Source organism: Muscardinus avellanarius (genome assembly GCF_963383645.1).
Source record: "Muscardinus avellanarius genome assembly, chromosome: 6".
NCBI classification, from domain to species: Eukaryota; Metazoa; Chordata; class Mammalia; order Rodentia; family Gliridae; genus Muscardinus; species Muscardinus avellanarius.
Window position 1 is genome coordinate 109316189 of NC_137791.1, and position 27766 is coordinate 109343954.

The window sequence follows — 27766 nt, forward strand, 5'->3', positions numbered from 1 at the left end:
GCAGATGAGAACATCAACTCACTCCTGTTGAGGGCTGCACGTAAATACAGCTGCTGTCCCAAGTATTACTAGAAAATTATTTGCATCATTAGGTTGGGTGGGGTACTTCTGTGTTTTTTTTTTTTAACTACCTTTCATTAAAGAGATTTCCTCAGGGACACTGCGGTTTCTGTTCCAAAAGCCAAGGAGGAAGGGATCTCTTCTACCCTTCCTTCCTCTCCCTCCTCTTCCTTTCCTTCCCCGTCTCTGATATTCCTGTCATTCACTCTTTAAATACTGCTAAGGGCTCAGATGGCTGAGAAGTTCTATGTAAGTGGAAGTGTGGTTTCACATTGGGACACTTTGAGTATAACTGATTCTTGAGATACCAGAACAAGGGCAACTCTGGATTCAGGACTTATTTCTATTATTTCTTTATTTATTTACTTATTTATTTTTTGGTGGTGTTGTTGAGGATTGAACCTAAAGCCTTGTATAGGTGCTTTACTACTGAGCTACATCCCTAGCCCATTTGTTTTAGGCAACAAAGACCCATTGGGGCTTAGAGGCATTTCTTGACTTGAGCTAATATTTTCTGTATATTTATAAATTAACATGCTTCCCAATAATTTAATGATGGCTATTTTCTCTTTGATTCAAGAAATGCCTCTAAGCAATAAATAAATCCCTAAAGGAACATGCAACATCTAGGAAGAGAAGAGACTTTTTTTCTTCCTTTTTCCTAAAAACTCCTCTCAATTTTTTGAAGGTTTCCTTGGTAATACAAGTTTAGGGAACTCCTTCTGAAGTTTGAGGTTTAAAGCCAATAAAATAAAGTAAAAGGTTTCTTTGTACTTACATGAACCAAATATGTTTCCAGTAAACCTTAAAAGGAGTTGTTCTCCTTCCCTTACTTGGAAATGGCGAGATGACTCGGGAAATCCTCCGAATCCTTCCAAGCGCAAGTTCTTAAGTGCCTGGTTTAAGTCTTTGGAAGGCACCACTAAAATAACCACTCTGTGTGGATTGTCCTTCTGGTGCGACAGGACTACGCAGGCTGTGGTGCTGAGACAGGCTTCCTCTAAAGACTTCACAAAAGAAACCAGGTGGCTGCTCTCCACAAGGGAAGAGATGTGAAGCACAATAAACCTGTGCAGAAGAAGAGAAGCAAGGTCTGAGGGGAAAACGCAGCTTCATAAACACTGCTGATAACTAGTGAGCTGAGAAAAAGAGCCATCAGCATCCAAACTTTCTTTAATACCCCATACTCTGATGAACACTGTTTAAATTCATGAATGTTAATGAAAACTCAGTCAAGATATTAGCTCAGAGCCCAGCATGGTGGCACATACCTGTAATCACAGTACTTGGAAGGCTGAGACAAGAGGACTACAGGTTTAAGAATAGCCTCAGTAATTTAGTAAGACCATGTTTCAAAATAAAATAAAATAAAATAAGCCAGGCGTGGTGGCACACACTTGTAATCCCAGTATTTGGGAGGCTGCAACACGAGGATTTCAGGTTCGTGGTCAGCCTCAGCTACTTAATGAGGCCTTCTGCAACTTAGTGAGAACTTGTTTCAAAATAAAGAGTAAGAAATAGTGCTGGGGGTGTATCTTGGAGGTAAAGTACCATTGGGTTCCATCCCCAGTACTGCAATAAATAAATAAATAAAGGGGGCTGGGGTATAACTAAAAGGTATAAGACCCCTGAGTTCAATCTCCAGTTACACACACACACACACACACACACACACACACACACACACATACACACACACACACACACACACACACACACCTAAGAAGCAAAATAATTAAAAATAAAAAAGCTTAAAGAATAAGTATAAAAAAGAAAACATTCTGTACACTTTTACAGTGTGTGTTTTAAGCTAAGTGTTATTACAAAGGAGCCAAACATTAAAAAGTTTATCAAGTTGCTGAGAACTACTTTGGCTATTCTGAGCCTTTTCTTATTACAAATAAATTTAAGGACTGATTTTTCTATGTCGATGAGAAATGATCTTGGTAGTTTAATGGGCATTGCATTGAATCTGTAGATCACTTTTGGAATTATGGCCATTTTGATAATATTTATTCTGCCTATCCATGAACATGGAAGATCTTTCCATCTTCTAAGATCTACTTTGATTTCTTTTTTCAATGTTTTATAATTTTCTTTGTAGAGATCTTTTACCTCCTTGGTTAAGTTTATTACTAAGTATTTTTTTTTTTTGGTGGGTGATCTCGAGTGGAAGTGTTTCCAGAATTTCTTTTTCAGTGGGTTTATGGTTGGTGTACAGAAAAGCTTCTGATTTTTTAAGATTGATTTTGTATTCAGACACTTTGTTGAATTTGTTGATCAGTTCTATAAGCCTTTTGGTTGAGTTCATTGGGTTTTCTAAATATAGTATCATGTCATCTTCAAATAGTGAAAGTTTGAGTTCTTCTTTCCCTATTTGTACTCCTTTGATTTCCTTCTCTTGCCTTATTGCTCTGGCTAGAGTCTCAAGTACTATATTGAAGAGAAGTGGTGATAATGGACATCCTTGTCTTGTTCCTGTTTTTAGTGGGAATTCTTGAAGTTTTTCCCCATTTAGTATGATGTAGGCTGTGGGCTTATTGTAGATTGCCTTTATGATGTTGAGATATGTTCCTTCTATTCCGATTCTCTGCAGTGCTTTTATCATAAATGGATGTTGGATTTTATCAAATGCTTTTTCAGCATCTACTGAAATGATCATGTGTTTTTTGTCTTTGGTTCTGTTTATATGATGAATTACATGGATTGATTTTCATATGTTGAACCAGCCTTGCATCCCTGGGATGAACCCTACGTGGTCGTGATGTATGATTTTCTTTATGTGTTTTTTTTTTTCTTTTTTGGTGGTACTGGGTTTCCTGGAAGTCCTTCTACTTCCGGGCTACACTCCCAAACCTATTTTATATTTTTTTACTTGGAAACAGGGTCTCTAAAGCCAGGACGGCTGTCTTTGAGCCTGCATGATCCTCCCGTCTCTGCCTCCCAAGCGCGGGGAGTACAAGCGTGCACCACCATGCCTGGCTCTTTATGTGTTTTTGAATGTGTGTTGCTAACATGCAGGAGGAATCACAATACCTGACTTTAAACTATACTACAAAGCCATTGTAATAAAAACAGCATGGTACTGGCACAAAAACAGATACATAGACTAATGGAGCAGAATAGAAGAACCAGAAACAAGTCCACACACTTTCAACCAATTGATTTTTGACAAAGGGACCAAAAACATGCACTGGATAAAAGATAGCCTGTTCAACAAGTGGTGTTGACAAAACTGGTTAACCATATGCAGAAAACTGGAAATTAATCTCACTTTCTCATCCTGTACAAGAGTCAATTCAAGATGGATCAAAGACTTGGAAATTAGACTAGAGACCTTGAAGCTCCTCAAAGAGGGCAGAGGTCCAACACTGCAATACATAGGCACAGATAAAAAACTTTCTCAACAAGACCCCAGAGGCACAACAAACCAAAAGATAAAACAATGCATGGGATTACATGAAATTGAAGAGTGTCTGTTCAGCAAAGGGAACTATCAAGAACCTCAATCGAGAGCCAACAGAATGGGAGAAGATTTTTACTTCCTACCCCTCCAATAGAGGACTAATATCTAGAATATATAGATAACTCAAAAAACTCAACACTAAAAAGACAAATCATCTAATCAAAAAATGGGCAAGTGAACTAAATAGACACTTCATGAAAGAAGAAATTCAAATGGCCAATAAATGCATGAAAAATGCTCAACATCACTGGCAATCAGAGAGATGCAAATCAAAACTATCCTGAGATTTCATCTAACTCCAATTAAAATGGCAATCATTCAAAACACAAACAATAACAAATGCTGGCAAGGATGTGGAGAAGAGGGAACTCTAACACATTGTTGGTGGGATTGCAAATTAGTGCAACCACTTTGGAAAACAGTATGGTGAATCCTCAGAAGAATGGGAACATATCTACCATTCAATTCAGCATTACCACTACACAAAAGGAAGGAAACCAAACTACCAAACTAATGCATGTGTATCTATGTTCATAGCTGCACAATTCACCATAGCCAAACTGTGGAACTAGCCAAGATGTCCATCAACAGGCAAATGGATTACAAAACTGTGGGATATGTACACAATGGAATTTTACTCAGCCATAAAAAAAAAATACAATTGCGGTATTTTCAGGGAAATAGATGGATCTTGCGGACAGTATGCCAAGTGAGATTAGTCAGTCACAAAAACTAAGGAATCAGATGCTTTCCCTAATATGTGAAAGCTAGGGTGAATGGGGTCATAGGAGGAACTCCAGGTGAAAAAAGAGATCCTATAGAGGAGCAAATAAGACAACCCAACTGTGGGAATGGGAGGTGGGCAGAAGGAAACGCTTAAAAGCTCATGATGTAGTTATTCATATCGAAGTCAACTACTAAACCAAGCATGGGAGGGAGGGAAGGGGAGGGAGTGAGGTGGCGACTGAGTGGGGGCTGGCTGGGTGATGTGTGCATTTATTCCTACACAAGTTTTTTACCCCGTTATGATGTATAAATACAATGCACCAATAATAAATAAATAAAAATCAACTTATTTAGCGGGGATTTATAAAGTAAAAAAGCTATCTGTAATTACTAATTTATTGTTGAGGAAAGAAATCCTTTGGCTTAAGTTTAGTGTAGCCTAAGTGTACAGTGTTTATGAGTCCACAGTGATGTACAGTAACATCCCCGGCCTGCTCGCTCTCTCCCCACTCACTCACTGTCTAGCCTGGAGCAATTTCCAGTCCTGTAAGCTCTGGGCATACTCAGGTCCCTAGATAGCTGCACTTTTTTTTAATGTTTATACAATTTTTTTTAACTGGAGCTTTGCTATGGTGAGGTATGTTTAGATAAACGCTTTTGTGTTATATTAGTATTTAGTATAGTGATATGCTGTACAGGTTTGTGGACTAAAAGCAGTTCACAGTGAGGCCTTTAGATATAAAGTAGTCCATATTGTTCAGGTTTTTGTAAGTACATTGATGTTTCCACAACAACACAGTTACATAGTGGTGACTAAAATAGTCATCAGTACTTTTGTGTAGTATATGTAGAATGTTTTGGGTTGACTGATGCCCACTCCTAAATCCATAAGCTGCAATACCAATGTCCAGTACCTCAGAATGTGACCTCATTTGAAGACAGTGCTCTTACAGAGGTAATCAAGTTATGATGGGTTCATTAGAGTGGACTGTAATCTGATATGACTGGTGTCATAAAAATGGGATATTTCAATACAGAGGAACGCAGGCAGAGAGAACATGCTGTGAACAAGAATATGGTCATGTATACTCCACTAAGCACCTTGGACCAATCCTCCATTCATGATCCTCAGAAAAAACAACTCCTGCTGATGATTAGAATTTAAACCCCAGCCTCTAGAACTGTCATACAATAAATTTCTGGTTTCAAGCCACTCAGGTTGAGTTTTTTTTTTTTTTTTTTTTTTTTTTTTTTTTTCTTTTGCAGGGCTGGGGATGGAACCAGGGGGATTCAACCTCCGAACCACACCCTGCCCTATTTTTATTCTTTATTTTGAAACCGTGTCTCACTAAGTTGCGGAGGGCCTAAGTAGCTGAGGCTGTCCACAAACCACGATCCTCTGGTCTCAGCCTCCTGAATGCTGGGATTACAAGCGTGTGCCACCACGCTCGGCTAGGTTGAGGTATTTTGTTGCAGCAACCCTAAAAAACTAACACAGACCCAGCTCTCTGGGCTAGACCAGTTATTCCTCCATTCTTCTCCAGCCTTCAAAAGGCTCTCATCCAGAGCAGCCCCCACAGACAAGGACTGGTTGATATGAAGGCACAAAGCCAGCCTCCCTGGAACTCCAGGACTCCCTGAGGTATCAGGGAGAGGAAAGACTGCGGCTGAAGCTGCATCTTTACCTCTGGATTTTCTATTGCCTTCCCAGATTCAATGAGAGCCGCCCCCATAACTCTCTTACATTCTCATCTAAGACCTTGTTTCTACAGAACTTTGATCCAAGATAATCATAGAGGTAAGGTCTTCATTATGAAATAAAGGCATGTGATTAGACATGTGATTGCCCTGTCTTCATCAGCTTCTACTCCACATGCACCTTAAAGCCACCTAAAACTCTCCTCATAATAGGATGTCTAGAAAACATGGAAATGAGGAAGGGAAATGAGGGCACTGAAATAAAAAGTTCAGTTTATAAATACATAGTTATGAGGTGAGTGTAATATGAAGTTAATTATTATCCCCGTGGAATTTTAGAAATGAAGGTTCTATTTTAAAACTATTTTAGAATTAGAAGCAACCTGTGAAAATAAATCTAAGTTATGAGTGGTTTTCCAAAGCACGTGTTCAACAATCATGAGAAGAAATGACAAGTGGCATATTCATGCCAATTCTGGTTCACATTTTAAGGACTTCCTAAGAGAAAGCTCATATTCCCATCTGAGGAATGAAAATACAGTCCCATAGTTCCATTTCTATAAACATCAATTACAAATCATCAGGAGAACATATCATCAACTCCAACTGCTTAGTATCAGATTACCTCTCCAAGTGTTCATACAATTCAAATGATATCAAGCCACTCTGGACAGTTCGCACTGCAACATCATCAAGCCCAAACCAACCACTCTCTCGGCTTCGGAATCCCAGTAATTTCAAAGATTCACAGGCACTGTTACCAGGTTTTCTTATGGAAGCACTTTTGGTCCTGTATAATAGTAACAAGAGAAATTAGTAAAAACATACCTGGCATGAATTATAGCTAATGCACTCATTGTCTCATTAAGTGAAGAATACAAAAATAATTTATTAAGTATATACTATAAGCCACTAATGAGGCCAAGGACCAGGAATTTAAAGATAAAAAGATATAGCCCTGGCCTACACAAGGGCAAATTATTTTGGTGTTGCTTGATTAAAATGTGGTCTTTGTGGTAATTAAAGGAAGAAACAGAGTGGTTTTAGGAGCAGAAATAAAGTGTTCAGGGAAGCTTAAATGCTGACATTAAAGATGAGATTGGAAGAAAGAAACATTTTACTACCTGAAAAAGAGTAAACGTCAAAAATATTAATGAATTCACTAACAGAAACCTAGATTGTTTTTTTTTTTTTCGGTACTGGGGATGGAACCCAAGCACATTCTATCTCTGAGCTACACCCCCAGCCCTATTCTTTTTATTATTTATTTTGAAACAGGGTCTCACTGAGTTTCAAAGGGCCTCACTAAGTAGCCAAGGCTGGCCAAGAACTCAGATCCTCTTGTCTCAGCCTCCTGAATGCTGGAATTACAAGTGTGCGCCACCACACTGGGCTTGGATGTTTTAGGATAGCTAAGAGTACTCATAAAGCATAACAGAATAGGCCACAGATTCTGATGCAAAACGTTCCACTTCCAACTTCAAAATGGCTCTGCCTCTTATGAATGTATGACCATGGGCTATTTATTTGATCTCTCTGTATCTTTGACTCCTTTTCTATAACATTAGAATAACAATAATATCTTTACCCTAGGATTGAACGATAGTTGCATACTTATAATCTATTTCTAAGTGTAATGAGTATAAATGATATTCTTATCCTAAATTCTATAGTAATCATAGCCAAGTAAGTACCTTTCTTGCATACTTTCTCCCCAAGAAGCCCCTGAAAGAGCTAGTTATGTGTACTATGTGATACTTGTTACCAACCAGAGTGAGGCTAATGATTGACCATTTGCTAACAGCTAGCCAATTCATTTTCTTTCTTTGGAATTTGACAAATAAAAAGTCTAGAAATTGTCACTTGCCGCTTTCTTTTGACTATATTACCTTTTACTACAGAAATTATTAAGAAAGGAAAATAGATGTTAATATAGAAAGGATAATAATCATGATAAAGGAATTTATGGAATCATCAAGATGAAAAATTTTATAGATTAACTATTGTACACTTATAATAAGCTTTTTATTTTAATTCATTTAAGTTGTTATCTATTCACAGCTAAAAGAAGAAAACTCCCTGGTATTGAACATCCTAAGGAAAATATAACACACTTCATCTCTTGAGGTAACAGAATCATTCTAGCTAGGTGCTAATAATAAAAATGCAAGTGTGAATCCCACATTTCTTTTTGTATGTGACGACAACTGGATTTATAGGCTTAAAATAATCTCAGTGTCACAGATTAAGTTGCCCCATGACCCAGAAACTAGGATCAAACAAAATTTTAAATATCTTCACTGAAAAAAAATCATCAGTCTTACACTGTTTATTTTCAGGAGAAAACTAGATTAAAGTCAAAAACAGAAGGAACTATTTAGTGCTTGTCTGTTAGGTTATAACCACAGATATGGTAAAGTTGCTAATCCTTGGAGTTAATAATTTGGTCACACAGGAAGAGGTACTCATACTGAATCAGAACCTTGAAAATTTGCTAGAAATTGAGTTAAGTAAGTATAATGTTGACTTTTTATCTGCCAGCAGCTATACACATTTTCTACCAACAGTCTAAATTTTCTGTGGTGACCTATAAGCTCCCACGTGTGATGAGGCTGTCCCTCCTCCCAGATTCAGCAGTCAATATAACTTAAACTAGATCATGTACTTGGCATTCATTAGTGCCATTCACCAAATATCTAATTTTCCCTTTTTCTGACTACATGATGGGGCTGCATGTCCTTGCCCCTGTGGTTGAGTGAGATAATGTGGCTAGTTCTAGTAAATAAATCTTAAGTGAAAGATGTATCATTTTGAGGCCATGCATTTTATTGCTAATGGATCGCTCCATCTGAAAGTCTTCTGCTACCATGACAACAACCAGCCAGTGATTTTTTTTTAATGTTCTTTAGTGAGAACAACTGAGAAGCAGTCACCTTTGATGGCCACACAAAGATAATTTTTTTTCATCTTGATGATTCCATAAATTCCTTTATCATGATTATTATCCTTTCTGCATTAACATCTATTTTCCTTTCTTAATAATTTCTGTAGTAAAAGGTAATATAGTCATCTTTGATGGCCACACAAAGATAACAAAAACTATTGTTAGGAGAACTTAGTATTTGGGAATCACATATACCCTAGGCTAATCTTCACTGTATCTTCCTCTGGTTCCAGTGAAATGTTCAGTGATGGGTTTGTGACAGGGTTGGAATGAGATTCAAGACCTAGGCTTCCATACATAAGCAAAGGAGGAAAGATCCTGCCCCTTTCTCATGAACTTCAAGCTATGAAGATATAGTTGAGCCATTTTGCTATCAAGAGGGCATGTAATAAAATAGTACTGACACAGGGAAGGCAGATACAGAAGAGGAAGAAAGACTGGGTTCTTCTTGGTTCACAAAACATATAAAGATAGATAAATCCCCAGACTTTTTGTTTATAGAGACAAAGAAATTTCTTCTTTGATTAAACACATTCAATTTGCTTTTCTGTCTCTTAAAAAGAGTCCTTGTGCATGGATGTGTAAGCCTATACTCCTAGTACTTGGGAGATGGAGACAGGAGGATCACAGGTTCAAGACAAGCCTTAGCAACTTAGTGAGGTCCTCCACAACTTAGTGAGACCTTGTTTCCAAATAAAAAATAAAAGCCAGGCATGGTGGCACATGCTTTTAATCCCGAAATTTGGGAAGCTGAGATAGGAGGATCACTTTCAAAGACAACCTCAGCTACTTAGTGAGGCCCTTTGGAACTCAGTTAGACCCTGTTTCAAAATAAAGAATAAAAGAAATAGGGCTGGGAGTATAGCTTGGAGGTAGAATGTCGCTTGGGTTCATCCTCAGTACTGCAAAGATAAATAAATAAATAAATAAATAAATAAATAAATAAATAATAAAATAGGTCTTGGAGTGTGGCTCACAGGTAGAATGCCCTTAGGTCCAATTCCTAGTACCACATACACACACACACACACACACACACACACACACACACACACAGAGAAAGGCTTCTTAATAATATAAAAATAAAACCCCTATCACCCAGGTAGTAACAGCTTACCACTAAACTATTCCCTTTATGTGTTCCATCAGCAAAGTTTAACAAATATTATTGTCAGGCAGTTTAGAGCACTCTGTCAGGCTCCACAGAACAGAGTGTTCTGATTTCATGGTAATTATCCAAAATAGTAAACCCTCATTAAAATTTTTTGTTTACTCAATAATGGTTGAATTTTACCCAGTCAATCCCATGCTCTCTGAGGACACTGATTAAAATGTATATGCTATTTTATCTGTGGGAATATAATATGATACATAATTTGGTAAGAAATCATGTCATCAAAATTCTCATAGCATATTTTACTTTCAGAATATCTCCTTTATGGTATGCATAATGCATAGTCATTTAAATATGAATGTCTTTAACAGTTTATGATTAACTTTTCTCAGAAAACTATAATTTAGTCATTGAAGTGCTGATTTCAAATGTTATGCTGCACTCAAAAAATTAAAAATTTCCCATTATAGCTTATGCATGTTGATTAAAGGACTATTTTAAAAATGAAAAGTAGCATAAAAAGTGCACATACTTATATTACATGGAGTCAAATACTATATTAATAGATGTCCAGTGGTTTTTTTCAAATATGTTTTTTATATGTTTTGTAAAATGGTAACCATATTTTATGTCAACTTGTTTACTCTCATTATAACATTTGTAATGAATATAATTATTTGGATATCCCCATCAAATAACTTGCAGCCCCATTATACCACTGGGAGCAAAGTTATCCCTTGTTTCAAGTATCATTTCTCAGTGTAGGTTCATGAAACTTCAGAGTTTGACCCAGTCCAAGGAGTCATTAGTCCCAGTTATAATCTTTGCACAGAGGAAAAACACCACAGAATCTAAGAAGCCCCTGTCTTCATGAATGGTGCATTCCCATGCTTTGCCAGTGTTGCTATCTCTCTGTTGGTGAAAGCAGATCTGATTTGATGCCTTGTTTCTCCACTGGGGTCAGTAGTTTTCCAATGTGTATAAAAAGAAATGTAAGAGCCAGGTGTGATGGAATATCCTTTAATTCTAATATTTGGAAGACTGAAACAGGAGAACTGTGGTTTGAGGCTAACCTCATCAATTTTGCAAGATTCTGTTTCTAAATAAAATAGGGCTGGGGTGTAACTCAAGAGGTAGAACCACATGAGGTTCAATCCTCAGTACCATGAGTAAAAGAAAGAAAGGAATACTCTCTCCTCACTGTTATGCTAATGTTAACTGAGTTATTCTATCCTAAGATTGAGCTCCCATTGTGTCACAGTGGGCCCAGTCACCCTGGTCCCCAACATGTACACAGTCATTATTCTAAAGAAAGGTTACAGTGCTAAAACTGCTCCATATTTTGTTCACATCTTCCTTGCTTATAAATGCAGTTCTCTCATTCGAATTACTTTCATTATGTTATCTTTCTTTGCCAGCTAGATTTGGAATATCCACCTCAACAAAGCAGATGATTTTCAATAATGTTGCACCTCACTGGAAGAACAGGGGTGATGGTTTCAATCCTTTTCCTTTCAAGAGTCTCCGTGTCCATTCTGCTCATTCACTCATCATCCTTAGGGACAGTAAGCTCTATACACCAAGAAGTAGACAGATGGGGTAAATTTGGTTGTGAAGACTCTTTGGGGTATAAGTAACAGACAACCAAATCCATTTTACCCAATTATATAAATGAATCAATTCAAAGAACACCTGTGCGCTAATGGAGCAAAGAGACAAATGTGGGGAGCCTCAGGGAGAAGCTGTGTCTGAAGTTTAAACGTCACTTTCACTTTCTTGAACCAGGCTTATATTACCTTTTAATGCGTATTTTGAAATTATTCCATTGTCAAATATTAATCATACAGAATAGTGGGTCTCATGGTGGCATATGTGTACATATATGTAAAAGATAATTTGATTGATTTCACTCTCCCACCTTTCCTTTCTGTCCTTCTGATCCTCTTCCCTAAGGTGACCCATTTGTTTGTTTGCTGGTTTGTTTGTTTGTTTTATAGCCTAAAATGTAAATACTCAAAAAACTAGTCTGGATATTTCTTGAGTCAAGACTTTTCCAATGCCCCAAATTCTAGGAATATGGGAATTATGATCATCCTATTTTGGATATAACATTTAATTGTAAGTAGTGACAAAGACAAATATGAACATAATTATTGAGTTCTCATGATATAAAGGGCAATTTCTTGAAATTGTAGTGCAATTCTCCAAAAGTAAGGTAGTAGGTAGACAAAACAGTAGATATACACCTCCGGGTGCATTTTCTCAGGTCTAACAATGCACTATCATATCTTTCCTATCTTTTCATAAAAGCCTTTTCATGCCACGCCAAAGACACTTAAAATAGAAAAATAAATCTGCTTCAAGTCATTTCAATGTTTTGTCTCTATAGGTGGAAATAGATATTACTGAGAACTTTTCAAGGGTTGTTTTTTTGGATTTGAAAAAAAAATAAGTTATTCATCATCTGGCATTTCAATTTATATGAAACTTTATATTCTTATATACAATTGTATATAATGAGTTTAAAAGATCTCTAATACTTTATCTTTAAGTTTAACAAATGATAAAAACTCTTACTAGTTCAGAAAGTATGGACTTTAATGTTTCACACTATTTTACTTTATTAAATGAGATTTTCCCAAGTTGACCATCTAGTACTGATTGATAAGCACAAAGGAAATTATACCAGGTGTGCTTTTAGTATCTATAAGTTATTATTCCTTTCTTCAGTTGGTTTTCTAAAATATAAATTTAATACCTAAAACACAGAATTATAAGTGACAAACTGAAAATGAGTAATCTGAGAATCCTGCCTCTATACAACAAAATACCAAGATTTCTATAAACATGATTTTTGACACATAGATTTTTGTTGCCTTGCAGAAGAGGGAAGCATCTTAAAAGAATTCCCCAAACTTCCCACTAAAACATGCATGAAGTCAGGGTTGCAGCTTATCAGCAACCAGGCAAAAATGATGGGATTACTATGAGAACAAATGTTCTCCCAGAAATTTATAGATACTGGAGTGGGCAGCTGGAAGCAGTAATCAAGTGAGCAGAACATGAAGTTGTGTATCCTTGGGAGTCAAGCCATACGGGAAGGGTGAGACCTTTGCCAAGACTCTCAAGGAGGCTGAAGTTGTTCCCAGGGAAGTAGCAGCTGGTTCTCAGCAGAGGCACTGACAAATATCACCTAGAGGATGGCAGCTTCATCTTATGGCCACAAAAATTCCATATGCACCTGTTCACAAATGAAGGTGTGGGGCATATAGAGGGAAAGAAACCATGGCCCGACAGCAGGGCACAGACTTTATTCAGGAATAAAACCTGGAAGGAGGCAACTGACTGGAGATAGAGCCTAGGAGAGTCAGGAACCCACTTCTGTACAGGCTAGGGGCATTTTATGAGGCAAGGAATGGAAGAGAGGGGATAAAGTACAGGAGTAGTCATGTAAGTGCTGGGTGGTGTGCTTGTAGCCAGGTCATTTTGGGACAGGAAAATCAATAACCAGAGGGCATGTTTTTTTCCCATTGTTCTTTTGTTCTTTGTCCTTCTCCTCAGGCATGGCCTTGTGGCCAGACCTCATAGTGCCCACAGAAAGTTCCCAAACAAATAAAGAGGTAAACCCTATGGAGAACAGGCGACAAGATATAAACACTCCAAATACTGAAGATATTGGAATTAGTAGATATAGGATGAAAACAATTGTATGTGAAAAGTCTAATAAAATACCATATCACAGGAATATGTAGGCAGCAAAAGACTATTAAGAATGATTGGCAAAATTTGACTCTTTCAAATAAAGCTTTATGAAATAAAAACAATTATTATCAAAGACAATGGAGTGTTAAATAAAATTAGATTTTTAAAGCATACATTTTTTATTCTGTCTCTTTTAACTGGAATGTGAAGTAATGGTACAACTTTTGACACATAGAAACAGATAGTAAATATAAGAAATTGCAAAGAAATTTTAAAAAGGAAAAGTTTAATATGCATCTATGGCAACTCAGACAAATAGATAAAATGGAATGTGCCAATAGTTGATGAGAAAATATAAGAATTTTTCAGAAATATAAAAAGACATAAGTCCACATATTCAGGAAGTATTATTTTCAGATAGTTTCTATACTTCACATCTAGATAATCATAAATAACTGCAGAATACCAAGAACAACAGCCAAAAAGATCTTAAATACAGTCAGGAAAATAAAGTAGATCACCAATAAAGGAAAGTTTTAACCACTGCAGTTTTCACATTAATAATAAAATCCACAGAATGACCTAATATCGCAAAGAATTTTTGTCACTATCATCTTAGATATCAAATGTGAAAGATGGTCTCTGAAGACTCCTAGTGAATTACACTCTCAGGATGCATCCCCTGGGCTATCTACTATTCCTTCCACAAAGAATTAGAGCAAGCTCAAGCTCACTGACTCGTATTTAACATACAGTATACAATAGGGAAGAATGAAACATTGAATAGGGATGAATACAAGTACATTGATGAAACAAAAAATAAGTAAAAGCAAAAAAAAAGACTCAAAATTTGAGAATAGTGATTGACTTTGGTGGGGATGAGGAGCAACCATCGTGGGTAAGAAGGGGATGAGATCAGAGAGGGACAAGTACAGAGATGTAATTTTATTAATAATGCTAGTTTCTTAAGTTATATAGTAGCTTATCAGTTGTCCATTTTATTATGTGACATGATTTATGTGTTTTTTAGAAACATTCCTGGCATGACTCACATATTATACTTGATTAATAATATCAAAGTGAGGAGGTAGAAAGGAAATAGGCAGATAGGGAAAAGGCCTTGGTAGAAAAAAGCTAATTTCCTGAGTTTCCTGAGGGGCAACAAATGCCTCAAACTCCAAAGGCTCAGAGATAAGAAGGCCAGAGCTTCACAAAGCCATCCTGAGTTTCCTAATCAACAAACTCACCCAGCAAGTCTGGCATTCCTGAAAGGAGACCCTTCAAAGGACTTGCAAATGCCCTATGCAAATTCTCCTTGGAATCCCAAAAGTCACCCAAACCACAAACGGACTTGCAAGCGGTCAGGCATCTGCCAGTCAGATGGCAAAATGGGGACTTTCCCGCTCGGGACCCCCTCCCCTTTTGGGGAGCTGTTCTCTCTCTCTCTCTCTCTCTCTCTCTCTCTCTCTCTCTCTCTCTCTCTCTCTCTCTCGCAGGTCGTGTTGGCCCTGAGAGAAGGCAGAGTGCATCTGAGGGCACGTGGCTCTGGCGACTCTCGAGTAGTGACCTGAAGGCCTCTGCTGGACATCATGGCTGACCAGGCCCCTAGGGGTGACCTGTACCTCTCTTCTGGCAGATCGTGTGGACTTTGGGAGAAAGTAGTTTGCAACTGATGGGCACTTGGCTCTGGCGACACTCGGGTAGTGACCCTGAAGGCAGCTACTGGACCCCGGAGTTCCGATCGCCCCTTTGGGGTGTTCAGCCACTTTTCTCTATTCCCTTCTGGAAGATTGCGTGGACTCTGGAAGAAACCAGCCTGCACCTGAAGGCAATTTGGCTTGGGCTACTCTCAAGTATTGTCCTGAAGGCAGCTGCTGGACCCAGAGTTCCAGCTCCTTTGGGGGTGTTCAGCCACCCTTGCCCCATTCCCTGTGCTTCCAATAAACCTTTTATTCCCCTTCCTGAGGTCTGCAGGTGTCATTCTTCGCTCTCCGTAGACAAGAACTCGCCGGGGTTTTCTCGCAAGAAACCCCCATTTCAAAAGTATTATTATAATAACAATTCTATAAAATAATGATCAAATAATTATTTTATAATTATATCAAATAATATAATCACATATTGATACTATAAGATAATATTAAAAACAATATCATTATATAGAAAATGTCATTTTTCATAGATGAAAATAAATTTCTCCTCTCTAAAATGTTTTTTGTATAATATAGAATATGTTTTTTATTTAATCTATTGTTTATCTCATGTGTTTCCATTGAGAAACCTTTTACTGGCTCTTAATTATTTTTATTTTTTGGTGGTTATCAGGATTGAACCTGGGTCATGTGCACACAAGTACTCTACCACTAAGCTACATACCTACTTCCCTGGCTCATAATTAAATAACTCCTATTTCTTAAAAAATCATTCAGATATAAAAGGATGCAATGGAATATGAAATTTTTATTCTTAATATCCAGACAATGCTTTGGCCTCCAATAGTTTGTATCTTTTTTATTTTATGAGGTATGGAATGTTCACTGTGCTTCTGTTTCCATAAGAAATGTTCAACTGAATTTCACTCTTTGGGAAGAGAATGTTAAGTAAACAGTTAAATGGGTGTTAAGTAAACAGTTAAATGGGTTCTCATTTGCGTTTTTATGCTTCACTAGATGAAGAAAGAGCATTTACCATATCTGGCACTAATAACAGCAGAGTGCATTATAACAATCAATTTAGCATTGTCAAAAAGTATAAATAAATTAGTATAGCAATTTAAATTTCCAAAAATCTAATCACTAATTTATTTCATTTGCTTAATGCTTTTAAAGCACTGTATTGCAATTGCACTAAGTAATAATAAATAGAAAAGAGAACACATATTATTACAATAGTATAAGCTGTACAATGCTGTAAAATGGTGGGGTTGGTACAAAAAGAACACTCAGTTCCCCCTAGAGATCTTAGAGTGTCTTCACAGAAAAGGGAAGTGTCAAATGACAGCTTCCACAATGAGCAAGAGTCCCTCAGCTAGATGTGGTACAAAGCAGATGTCCTGAAAAAGAGGTCAAATGCAAAGACAAGGAATGAAGATTTCTTGCAACTAGGAAACTTAAGGGACTGAATCCAAGGATCTTTCTTTTGCTGTCCACTTCCTTTCCCCCACCTAAACATGAATGTACTCGGAAGCTGGAAGTTAGAGTTTAATACCTACTCCAGACATTAGATATATCATCTGGCTTCACAGAGAGGGAACTAGAACTAACTCGGTCATAAATCTGGGATTTCAGAAGGGCAGTATTGGCCATGAAAGTAGAAATAACAACGAGCACTTTTTGCCCATTGACTCAAGAAAAAACAAAGCATACAAAAACTGCTTTGCACTGGGGGAAGAATAGATGATATATAAATATGGTTTTTAAAAAAGTACAGCCTATACTTGGAAATGAATGTCTAAAGAACCATTGAACGTAATTAATATTAAAGACAGTGTACAAGACCCATAGATGGATGATAGATGCTTACAGTAGTAAGCATCATACTAATAAATGATAGAATAATTTAAATTATACCATGAGTATGTTTAGAGTGAGTAAAGAATTAAAGGAAGAAATAAAAAGAATAACCAAATTGTAGAGCAACCTGGAAAAAGAAAGTTTATACCTAGCAATAGTCTTCTATAAATAAGAGTTACAGTGATTGAAATTAACAGTTTAAACAAATTAGGAAAATTAAAAAAATATATATAATACAAGAAAATTATTCCAAATATAGCATATATTTAAAAATATCAAAAGAAAAAAAGAAAAATCAAAAGATTAAGAAAAATCAAAAGAAGATTAAGAAAAATGAACAAAAGTATAAATTATTTTAACTCATTTACATTCATTGTCATAAACTGACTATTTTACTTATATCATATTGATTAAGGCTTCTCATGAAAATCTTTTCATGAAACCATATGGAATTTTTTTGTGTGTGGTAATGGGGATGGAACCCAGGGGCATTCTACCTCTGAGATATACCCCCAGTTCTATTTTTTTCAATTTTTTAATTTTGAAACAGGATCTCACTGAGTTGAGGCTATCTCCAAACCATGATCCTCCTGTCTCAGCCTCCCAAATGTTGAGATTACAAGTGTGCCCCACTACTCCCGGCCCCATATGGTATTTTGTGTTTGTATTCTTCCTATCTTTCTGTTTATCTTTCTGGCACATGAACTTTTACTTTTGTATTCTTTCATTTTTCTTTTTTTATTTTGCTTTTGTTTTTATATTTATGTTCAATATGAGATTTTTTAAAAACTAAGATCTATCATTGATATTTTTAAGTCAGCCTATTAATTCTATCTACTTATCTCTTTATTTTAAGAACATACAGGAAATACATTTTTGAACATTCATATTAAAAATAAACAAAACAAATACCTAGGTTAAGTGAAAATTCTATGTTCACAATTAGTACCTTCTAAAAATTTAAGGTTTGGTGTCCATATTTTTCTCTCTAATTGCTACAAAGGATAAGACTTAAGCCAGACTGATTTTGTTTCTATTTTTACTTATTCTGATTTTATTTAATAGAAACTTATGAAGTTATTTTTAAAACCTACTCTTGAATTTTCCAGGTTAAGATTAGGTATGCGTCTTTTTCATAAATTTTGTCTAGTAATCAATCAGCACTTTGTAACTCAAGGTTTTAGTCAACATCAGAAAATAAAATTACAGCTGGCGTTGGTGGCACATGTTTGTAATCCCAGCATTTGGGAGGCTGGGACAGGAGGATCTTGCATACTCAAAGCCAGCCTCAGCTACTTAGTGAGGCCTTTGCAACTTAGTGAGACCCTGTTTCAAAATAAAGAATCAAAAATAGGGCGGGGGTTGTTGATCGGAGGTAGAATGCCCCCCGGGTTCCATCCCCAATGCCACAAAAGAAAAGAAAAGAAAAGAAAATTATGCTTTGATTACTGTTTTCTTATGATTGGTCTCTTCAGACTAATCATTAATTTATATCAGTATGTAATGATTCTCTTTTAAATTAAATATTCATTTTTATACTTTTATTGGTGCATTATGCACACAGTGCTTGGTTGGCTGATTCCTCCCCACCTCCTTCTCAATATAAGATATTGAGATTGGCATTGATAGTCTCACATATGAACATAATTTCAAAGAAGTGTTTCCTTCATTAATTCTTCCATTGCTCACCCCACAGGTCACCTCTCCTCTTGTTCCCCTTGAGTTTCTCCTAAATTATCTAAAGTTCTTTTAAAATCCAATTCCTCCATAGCTCCTACATAAGAGAGAAAACATATGACCCTTCAGTTTGTGTGACTGACTAATCTCACTTAACATAATGCTCTCCAGTTCCATCCATTTTCCTGCAAATGACATAATTTAGTCCTTTATTGCTGAGTAGAAATCCATGAAGTGTATGTCTCATTATTTTGTAACCCATTGATCTGTTGATTGATGCCTGGTTTAGTTCCATAAGTTGTCTGAGCTGTGCACATATTACTAAATATTCTGATTTCAGACCCTTTGGAAAGGCAACTAGGAGTGGTATAACTGGATACTATGATGAATCCATTCTCAGTTTTCTTAGGAATCTCCAACTGAAACTCTATAGTGGCTAAACTAATTCCAAGTCCCAATAACAGTGTAGAAGTGTTCCTATTTCCCCACATCCTCATCAGTATTTATTGTTGTATAACCTCATGATGATCACCATTCTACTTGGGGTTAGATGGAATCTCAGCGTAGTTTTAATTTGCTTCTCCTTGATTGGTAATGATGTTGAATATTCTTTCATGTATGTATGAGCCATTTGTATCTTTTTGGAAAGTGTCTCATTAGTTCAAGCGCTCATTTCTTGATTGGGTTATTGGTTTATGTTGTATTAAGTCTTTTAAGTTATTTTTATACTCTATATATTAGAAGAATAACTGGAAAATCTTTTTTCATTCTGTAGGCTTTTTCTGTAGATTCTTGATACTTTCCTTTGACAAACAGAACTTTTTATTTTAATTCCATCCAATTTATTATTCTTATTTTAATTTCCTGAGCTTTGGGGGTTCTATTGAGGAAATTTCTACCTGTGCCTATATCTTGGAGTGTTAGGCCTATGCCTTCCTCTAGTAATATTATATCTTCTGGTCTAATTTCTAAGTCTTTGCTCCATCTTGAGTTGACTCTTGTGCAGGGTGAGAGGGTAAGATTTAATTCCATTTTTCTACAAATGCATAAGCAGTTTTCCCAATATCATCTGTTGAAAAACTGTCTCTTCACAAATGTATGATTTTGGCACCTTTTTCGAAAATGAATTTGATACGAAAGTGTGGATTTGTTTCTGTATCTTCTATTCTGTTCTATGATCTATGTGTCTATTTTATGCCAATATTATGCTATTTTTACTATAGTTCTGTAGTCTAATTTGAAGTCAGGTATTTTGGTACCTCCTACATAGTTCTTATTGCTAAAATTAATTGTTTCGGTTATTCTAAGTCTTTTGTTTTTTCATATGAAGTTTAGCACTGATTCTTCTAACTCTGAGAAGAATGACACTAGTATTTTGATAGGAATTCCATTGACTCTGTAGATCACTTTTGTTAGAATGGCCATTTTTATACTTATTCTGATTATCCAAGAGCACGGGAGAAATTTCCACCGTCTAAAATCTTCAGTTTATTTCTTTAGTGTCTTATACTTCTTTGGAGGTCTTTTACTTTTTTGGTTATATTTATTTCTAGGTATATTATTGTTTTTGAGGTTATTTTGAATTGAATTGTTTCTCATATCTTGATCCCAGGGGCTTTCTACCCCTGGGCTACACTCCCAGAACTATTTTGTGTTTTATTTGGAAACAGGGTCTCACTATGTAGCTGAGGCTGGCTTCAAATCTGGGCAATTCTCCTGTCTCAGCCTCCCAAGTTCTGGGATTACAAGCATGTGCTACCATACCCGGTTTTATTTTCTTTTTTAAAAACACAATATAAGCTGGATGTGGTGGTGCTCTCTTGTAATCTCAGTACTTGGGGGGCTGAGACAGGAGGAACACAGGTTTGTAGCCAGCCTCAGCTACTTAGTGAGGCCCTCCACAACTTAGTGAGACCCCGTTTCAAAACAAAGAATAAATGCTCAACATCATTAGCAATCAGAGAGATGCAAATCAAAACTACCCTGAGATTTCACCTAACTCCAACTAGAATGACAATCATTCACAAAACAAACATTAACAAATGCCGGCAAGGATGTGGAGAAGTGGGAACTCTAAAACATTGTTGGTGGGATTGCAAATTAGTGCAACCACTTTGGAAAACAGTATGGAGAATCCTCAGAAGATGGGAACGAACTTACCATTTGATCCAGCAATACAACTTCTGGGTGTCTACCCAAAAGAAAGAAAACCAAACTACCAAACTAATGCATGTGTATCTATGTTTATAGCTGCACAATTCACCATAGCCAAACTATGGAACCTGCCAAGATGTCCATCAACAGATGAATGAATTACAAAACTGTGGGATATGTACGCAATGGAATTTTATTCAGCCATAAAGAAAAAAAACATCATTTACAGGAAAATGGATGAAACTGGAGGACGTTATGCTAAGTGAGATTAATCAGAAAAAGAAATTGGATGCCTTCCCTAAAATGCGAAAGCTAGGGAGAAATAGATAACAGGAGGAACTCTAGATGAAGAAGGGGATCCTACAGAGCAGCAAATAAGGTGACTTAACTCAGGGGATGCGAAGGGGGAAGAGGGAAACTCTCTTAAGCACATAAACATATCAAAGTCAATAACTAAGCCAATTATGGATAGGAGGGATCAGGAGGGAATGGGGTGGGGATCAGGTAAGGGCTAATTTGGTGATGTGTGCATGTAGGTCTCCACAAGTCTTTTATCCTATTAAGATGTTTGACTACAACACACCAATAAAGAGAAAGAATATTAAAAGAAAAGAAAAGGATTGTTTAGAGAGCTGATAAAAAATAAAACAAAATAAAGAATAGGACTTGGGGTGGAGCTCAGAGGTAGAATGCCCCTGAGTTCAATCCCCAGTATAGCAAAGAAATTTAGAAAATATTAAAAATTAAAAAACAATATAAAACTTGTTTTTTTTCTCTCCTTCACTGAATGTTCACCTAACATTTCACCTTGTTGATCACCTGAATCTTTTTTACAGATTTGGAGGGCAGATTCATGTGCCCTTTTCAGTGAAGCCATTTTTTTTTCACACATAGGACTTTTTATTTGTCACTATTAAAAATCTGGACTTTTAAACAGATTCTTGGACTGGTAGTTCATATCCATCAGATTGCTCGACTTTAGCACCTGTCTCATCCCCAGTAGCTTTTCCAGAACTGCTACCTTCACCATGAAGCTCCATGAGATTTTCGAATTCGAACCTGGGCTTCTTCAGCATTTTTACTCTTCTAATGAACCCATTTTCCCTTAGTGTATTTCTTTTGGACTAAATGGTGACTTCTCTTCCCTGTGCTAACTAGATTTTCAAGGCTTTCAATAGGATGAGTGCATGAAAATTTATCTCCTTCAGCATATGTTTCTATCAGGGCTCTTACTGCTCTGCCTTTGTGTTTTTGGGAATTTTGTTCCTGACAATTCAATATATTACCTCTAATTTCTGTCTACATTCTGCCTGTTTTTTGTGTGAGATATATAGAAATATAACAAAGGTAGAGCAAAGGGACACTGATTTAATCACTTTAAAATATGTGTTGATTACATAGATTATGTGCACTTTGGTATACAACTTATGGGATCAGATAATAGGGAATAAGCATGTTTATGTTTTCTACTATGCTAGTGACAAATTATTTTTATTATTTGTTTCCACTCTATATATAATAGAAATACTAGATTCTGGCAATAGTTTATAGTAAAAATCTGTTTTCAGGGATTTTTAAGTAATCATCTTTTTTAAAGTTTAGCTATAGGTACTTATTTGGGAAGAGAATAAATCTTAATCTATTAGACTGTTGTATTTTAAGTTGTAATCTATAATACCATGATATACAGAAATATGGATTAACTAAGCAACTCGGGGTAAATGCACTATATAAATAATTTTGGTGGAAAAGACATATATAACTAGATCATGTATATATTTCTATGTTGTATTCACTTCTCTCATATTAAAGAATACTTAGTTTCTTTCCTTAGCCACAATCAAATAATCTCCCCTGGCCAGCTTCCCAAACTGTGAGCATCACTGGAAAAGGCAAACAATCCACTTCTCAGTTTCTAGCCTTAGTAGCCTCAAATCAAATAAATGAGGGCTACACAAAAGTCATGAGAAGAAATGGAAACTACCTAGTCTAGATCAAGATCACAACACTTAATTGCTATAGGTACTTGTACAAGTTCTTATGGTCATTGAGTTTAAGTCTCCTCAACTGACCAGATGAGATTGGATGAGCTAATACACATAAATAACCTGGTGCATGAAAATTTCTTAATTAAAAAGTTATTTTGTTTCAGTTAAATTTCTGCAGTTGTTTCTTCATCTTCTAGATTTTTCAAAGAAATAAATAAATACTTTCTTTAAAGTAAATGAATAGGAAGGTCTTCTATTTTTCTATTAGAAGAATAAAGAAATAATAAATGACAGGGTAGAAAATAGGATCAGGTTAACATTCGGCATATTTTATTTATTATTTATATTTTATTTCTCACTTCAGTACTGGGTGATAATACGTATATTTGACATATTGGTGGAGATTTTGCTTAATTATGAAAACTGGGAGGAGAAATAAGTCTATAGGGTAAATATAAAATTAAATTTATTATTAAAAGGTCAAGTTATTGATTTTTTACATTAATAGAACGCTTTTAAATATGGAAATTAAAACCACTATCCCACATCTTTGTAATTAATCATATCATAAGTTCTTGAAAAGAAGGATTGATTTTATGACTTTTATATCAGTGTTATTGCAACGCCACTTAAGGGTTTATCAGAGCTAAGACAATTTCTTTTTGTTAATCAACAATATTTTATTTATAAGTTTTATATATATAAGACATTTAATTACAAGTTTTAATCATTTACATTTCTTTGTGTACCATTACATCAGTAAGCCAGTAAGCTCTTACTCACCGATTGAAATATAAAGGTGTGGCCCTGTTTGTTGTGGCAGAAGTTGTTCTTGTATGATCCTTCTCTGATCCAAGGTTCTTTTTATCAGGGTGTGGGGAGCAAGGTAGGAATACAGTAACTGGCTTCTGAAAAGGATGTGTTGATGGATGCTGGACATGAATCAGGGGGCTTGTGGATAGTACTAAGTAGGAAGTATCCTGCTGTGTTTTTAAATATGCCACCAGAGATGGGTCAACTGGCTGGATCTAAACAAAGAAAAATATGTATACATATTCTTATATTTAATATTAAAATATGCAAAGTATTAGCATATTTCTAAGCTAATTTTCTTAAACTCTTGCAGATCATAGTTTTGTATATTTCTCAGTACATTGTTGGGTAGAAACAACACTGTTTATATTAACATTTAGATCTCTTTTTACAAAGTCTTTCTGAAATATGGCTTCTCTGTCCTATGTTATAAATAACTGAGAAGCACTTTAAATTACCGGCAACAAAATGACCCAGAAAACAAAAGAGACATTTTATGTAATTTCTAATTTAAACTATTGTTAGATCAAGCGATCTTTAGAAACTAGGAAAACAAGACTATATTTATTTATTTCCCCTCACATAAGAATAGTTAACAAAAAATAGCCAGCATAATTTCAAAGTTTCAAAATTTATGGAAAACATTTATGGTTAAAATATTTATATAGCACATTTTTTCTAATCTTTTCTTTCCACTCACTGCCTATGGTAACAACTGGGAGAAACAGAGAAGATAGTGAAGGAGAGTTGAAGCTAGGAAGATGGAAAGAAGCTAGAAAGATATTATAAATCTTCTAAAAGGTACACTGATAGATCATTACATATTTGTAAATAGTGCTGTGTAATTCTTATCCCCCCAAAAGGCTAATGTTTCATCATTAAACATAATCAAATATTTATAAAAAAACATTGATTCACCTTTTGCCATGCTCTTTTTTTTTGGGGGGGGAGCATTCTAAACCATTCTGGAGTGTTAATTAGGTTTTTCTATCCCCCATCTATACCCTCAGACCTTTTATTTTCTCTTTATTTTTATTTTGAAATGGGCTCTCGCTAAGTTCCTAAGTCTGGCTTCAGACCTACAATCCTCCTGTTTGAGCCTTTTAAATACTGGAATTACAGGCATGTACCACCACACCAGCTTTGACATCCTTTTAAATGCATATCCTGAGTTATCTGAGCGTCCTCAAATCCGTTATCAATTGTTTTATAGATACTCAACATTTATGTTTGTTAATAAATATCATAAACAACAAAAGAATAGCTGGGGAAGTCTTTCAAACAAATCGGGGGTTTGTTTGAGGGTAAGACTAAATATGCTCAAAATTATTACTTTGTCACCAACGTCACTCCATGTTAGTCCATTACAAGTACAAAAGAAGAATCTGTTTATTGTCATATAAAATATCGGCATCCGATTTAATGGGATAAATTTTATATGTCATATAAAATTTGGGACTAGGATGACTAATCTAGGAGAAAAAGCCAATCAGTTCCTAACATTCACCTTTAATTGTACGAGCACTGGAGAACTGAAGACTCCTGGAGGGTAACTTAAGGATATTCGAGAATCCATGCTTGACTTCACAGTGAGGCCTTTCTTTGTTACCATGAAAGACTCTTTCTTCAAACAAGACACAACAGAAAAGATACCCAACTTGTAAACTCGCACAGCAGCGCAGGTCCCCTGTATGGATTGCAAGACATTAAACAGACTGCAGTCCTGTTTTTCAAAGTACATACTATACATATGCTGTGAACTCTCAAAAATAATTCATATGCTCTCAATATAATCACCAACAAGTTGACATGATTCCACTGATGGAAAATGAATGAACCTTTCATGAGACAGAGTGAAAATAGATAAAAGAGTTTTTCAAATTTAGATTGCATGATGGAAATTAGAAAAATAATTTTTTCAGTGCTAAGAATGGAACAAAGGGCTTGAACAGTCTAGGAAAGCACTCTACTATTAAGCTATATAGCCCATAAATGCATTTTAAAATATAAATTAAATCCCTTGAACTAGGAATGGTGGTACATGACTATAATTTCAGTACTTGGGAGGCTAAGACAGGAGGATTTCCAGTTCAAGGCCAGACTTACCAATTTTGGGAGAAAATTTTTTCAAAATTTCAAAAAATAAAAAAGGCTGAAGTTATAGCTCAGAGATAGAATGCCCCTGAGTTATATCTTCAGTACCAAAAAAATTTTTGATTAAAATCCTTAAAATAGATATGTAAAATAGGCAATCTAATTCTTTGTTTTCACAGATATTAATTATTGCTGGAATTGTTGCCTCCTTTAGCTAGAATGAATTTAAATACAGATCTTGGAATTTAAATATAGATACAGCTCAGTGGGAGACTTTTTGTCTAATGTTTTTCTCTTGGGTTTGATCCCAAATATTGTAAAACAATAACAACAACCTCAACCACAACCACAAGAACAAATACCACAACAAGAAGTCTAAACAGATATCTTTACCTAGAACATTCAACACCATGTTTATTCAAATGCTATAGCACCTGTACTGTCAGAAAATTCTTCCTTCTGACAGCTTACAATCTTTTAGAATGTAAAAATAAAGTCATTTTCTCTATTTCTCTTCTCTCTGCAGTGGGAGCAGATGACTGCAGGAAGACACATGTCTGTTGCTTTTTTATATAATGACATTCTCAAATGTGTAATCATATATGCAGGCACATATTCAAGCTTTTTCATCACACAAAAGGGAACTGAGTACATAAATGAGAATAAAATGACCTACTCGTATAATTACCAAAGTTTAAAATAAGGAGGCCCACTTCTAAGTAATTTGGTCTATTCATGCTTCCCCAAACACCAGCCAGACTCTGAGCCAGCATGAGTGGATAATCATGAATACACACACACAAACATTTCAGGGACAATCACAATGGAAAATAATCTATCATTTGAAAGCTGACTAAGGAAGGGATTTCACAATATCACTGCAGGAATTCGTTGCTGGGAAAATTCAAGGCATGATGAATGTTCATAATTATAGAGAAGGAAAACAGTGAGCAGTAAGAAAGTCTCCTGAGAACCAGTGGTCAATGCCCAGCATTGAAGACACAGGTATCAATACTGGAGAACCAAAAGTTTTTAAGACTTAAAGTTGTAAAATGTCATAAGAGCCATAAAAATTTTCATGAACTCCAGGCTTTAAATTTTCTTGAGCTAAACTTAAGGGTAGCCACCATAAAAATGTGTAAATATAAAAGTATATGCTTTTATTTATTTATTTACTTTTATTCTATAGTAGGAATTTAACCCAAGGACATTCTACCTCTGAATTACACTCCCAGCCCTATTTTATATTTCATTTTGAAATAGGATCTTGCTAAGCTGCTGAGGCGGCCTCAAACCTGTGATCCTCCTATTTCAGGTTCCAAAGTACTGAAATTATTGGCCTGTGCCACCACACATGACTATGTTTTTATTTTTTACAGTGAATGATAATTTAATTTTTCTTTTGTTTTGATTACTCATTTCTCCAAATCTTTCAGTGTTTTGTGAAAAGCATGTGTGCTCTGAACAGTTTTTACTTTTACTGTGGCAGCCACATAGACTGTTCAATATTAAAAAACCGAATAAAGGGCAATGTAGATTGGACTTTTATACTTAATCTAGACTTCTAGACTTCTAAAGCTATTAACTGCATGAATCTGAAAGAGTAATTAGAATAGGCTTAGCTGTCATGTTAAATTATATAATGTTGTTTGTAATTTGGAAAGAACAATATAAAAAATGAAAGATGTATTATAAATAGTTTTTACATTTATTCCCTGTTCTTCTTATCAAATAAGAAAAAAACTTATATAGATCTGGAAAAGAGAAGTGTTTAATTGGTCAAATGTAAGTTGAGTGTCCCATAAAAGAATCTTAAAT

At 35.7% G+C, this 27766-nt stretch overlaps 1 protein-coding gene across 1 annotated transcript in view; it reads right to left on the minus strand.

Annotated features, from left to right (window-relative positions):
- Positions 1 to 27766, minus strand: part of DTHD1 (death domain containing 1) — a gene marked incomplete at both ends in the record, with an annotated part of 77241 nt that overhangs the window by 41542 nt on the left and 7933 nt on the right. Inside the window, 4 exons of the mRNA XM_080697128.1 lie at positions 839 to 1128; positions 6576 to 6740; positions 23825 to 24069; positions 25362 to 25541. Coding sequence (XP_080553254.1) covers positions 839 to 1128; positions 6576 to 6740; positions 23825 to 24069; positions 25362 to 25541 — 880 coding nt within the window. The remainder of the gene's footprint in view (positions 1 to 838; positions 1129 to 6575; positions 6741 to 23824; positions 24070 to 25361; positions 25542 to 27766) is intronic.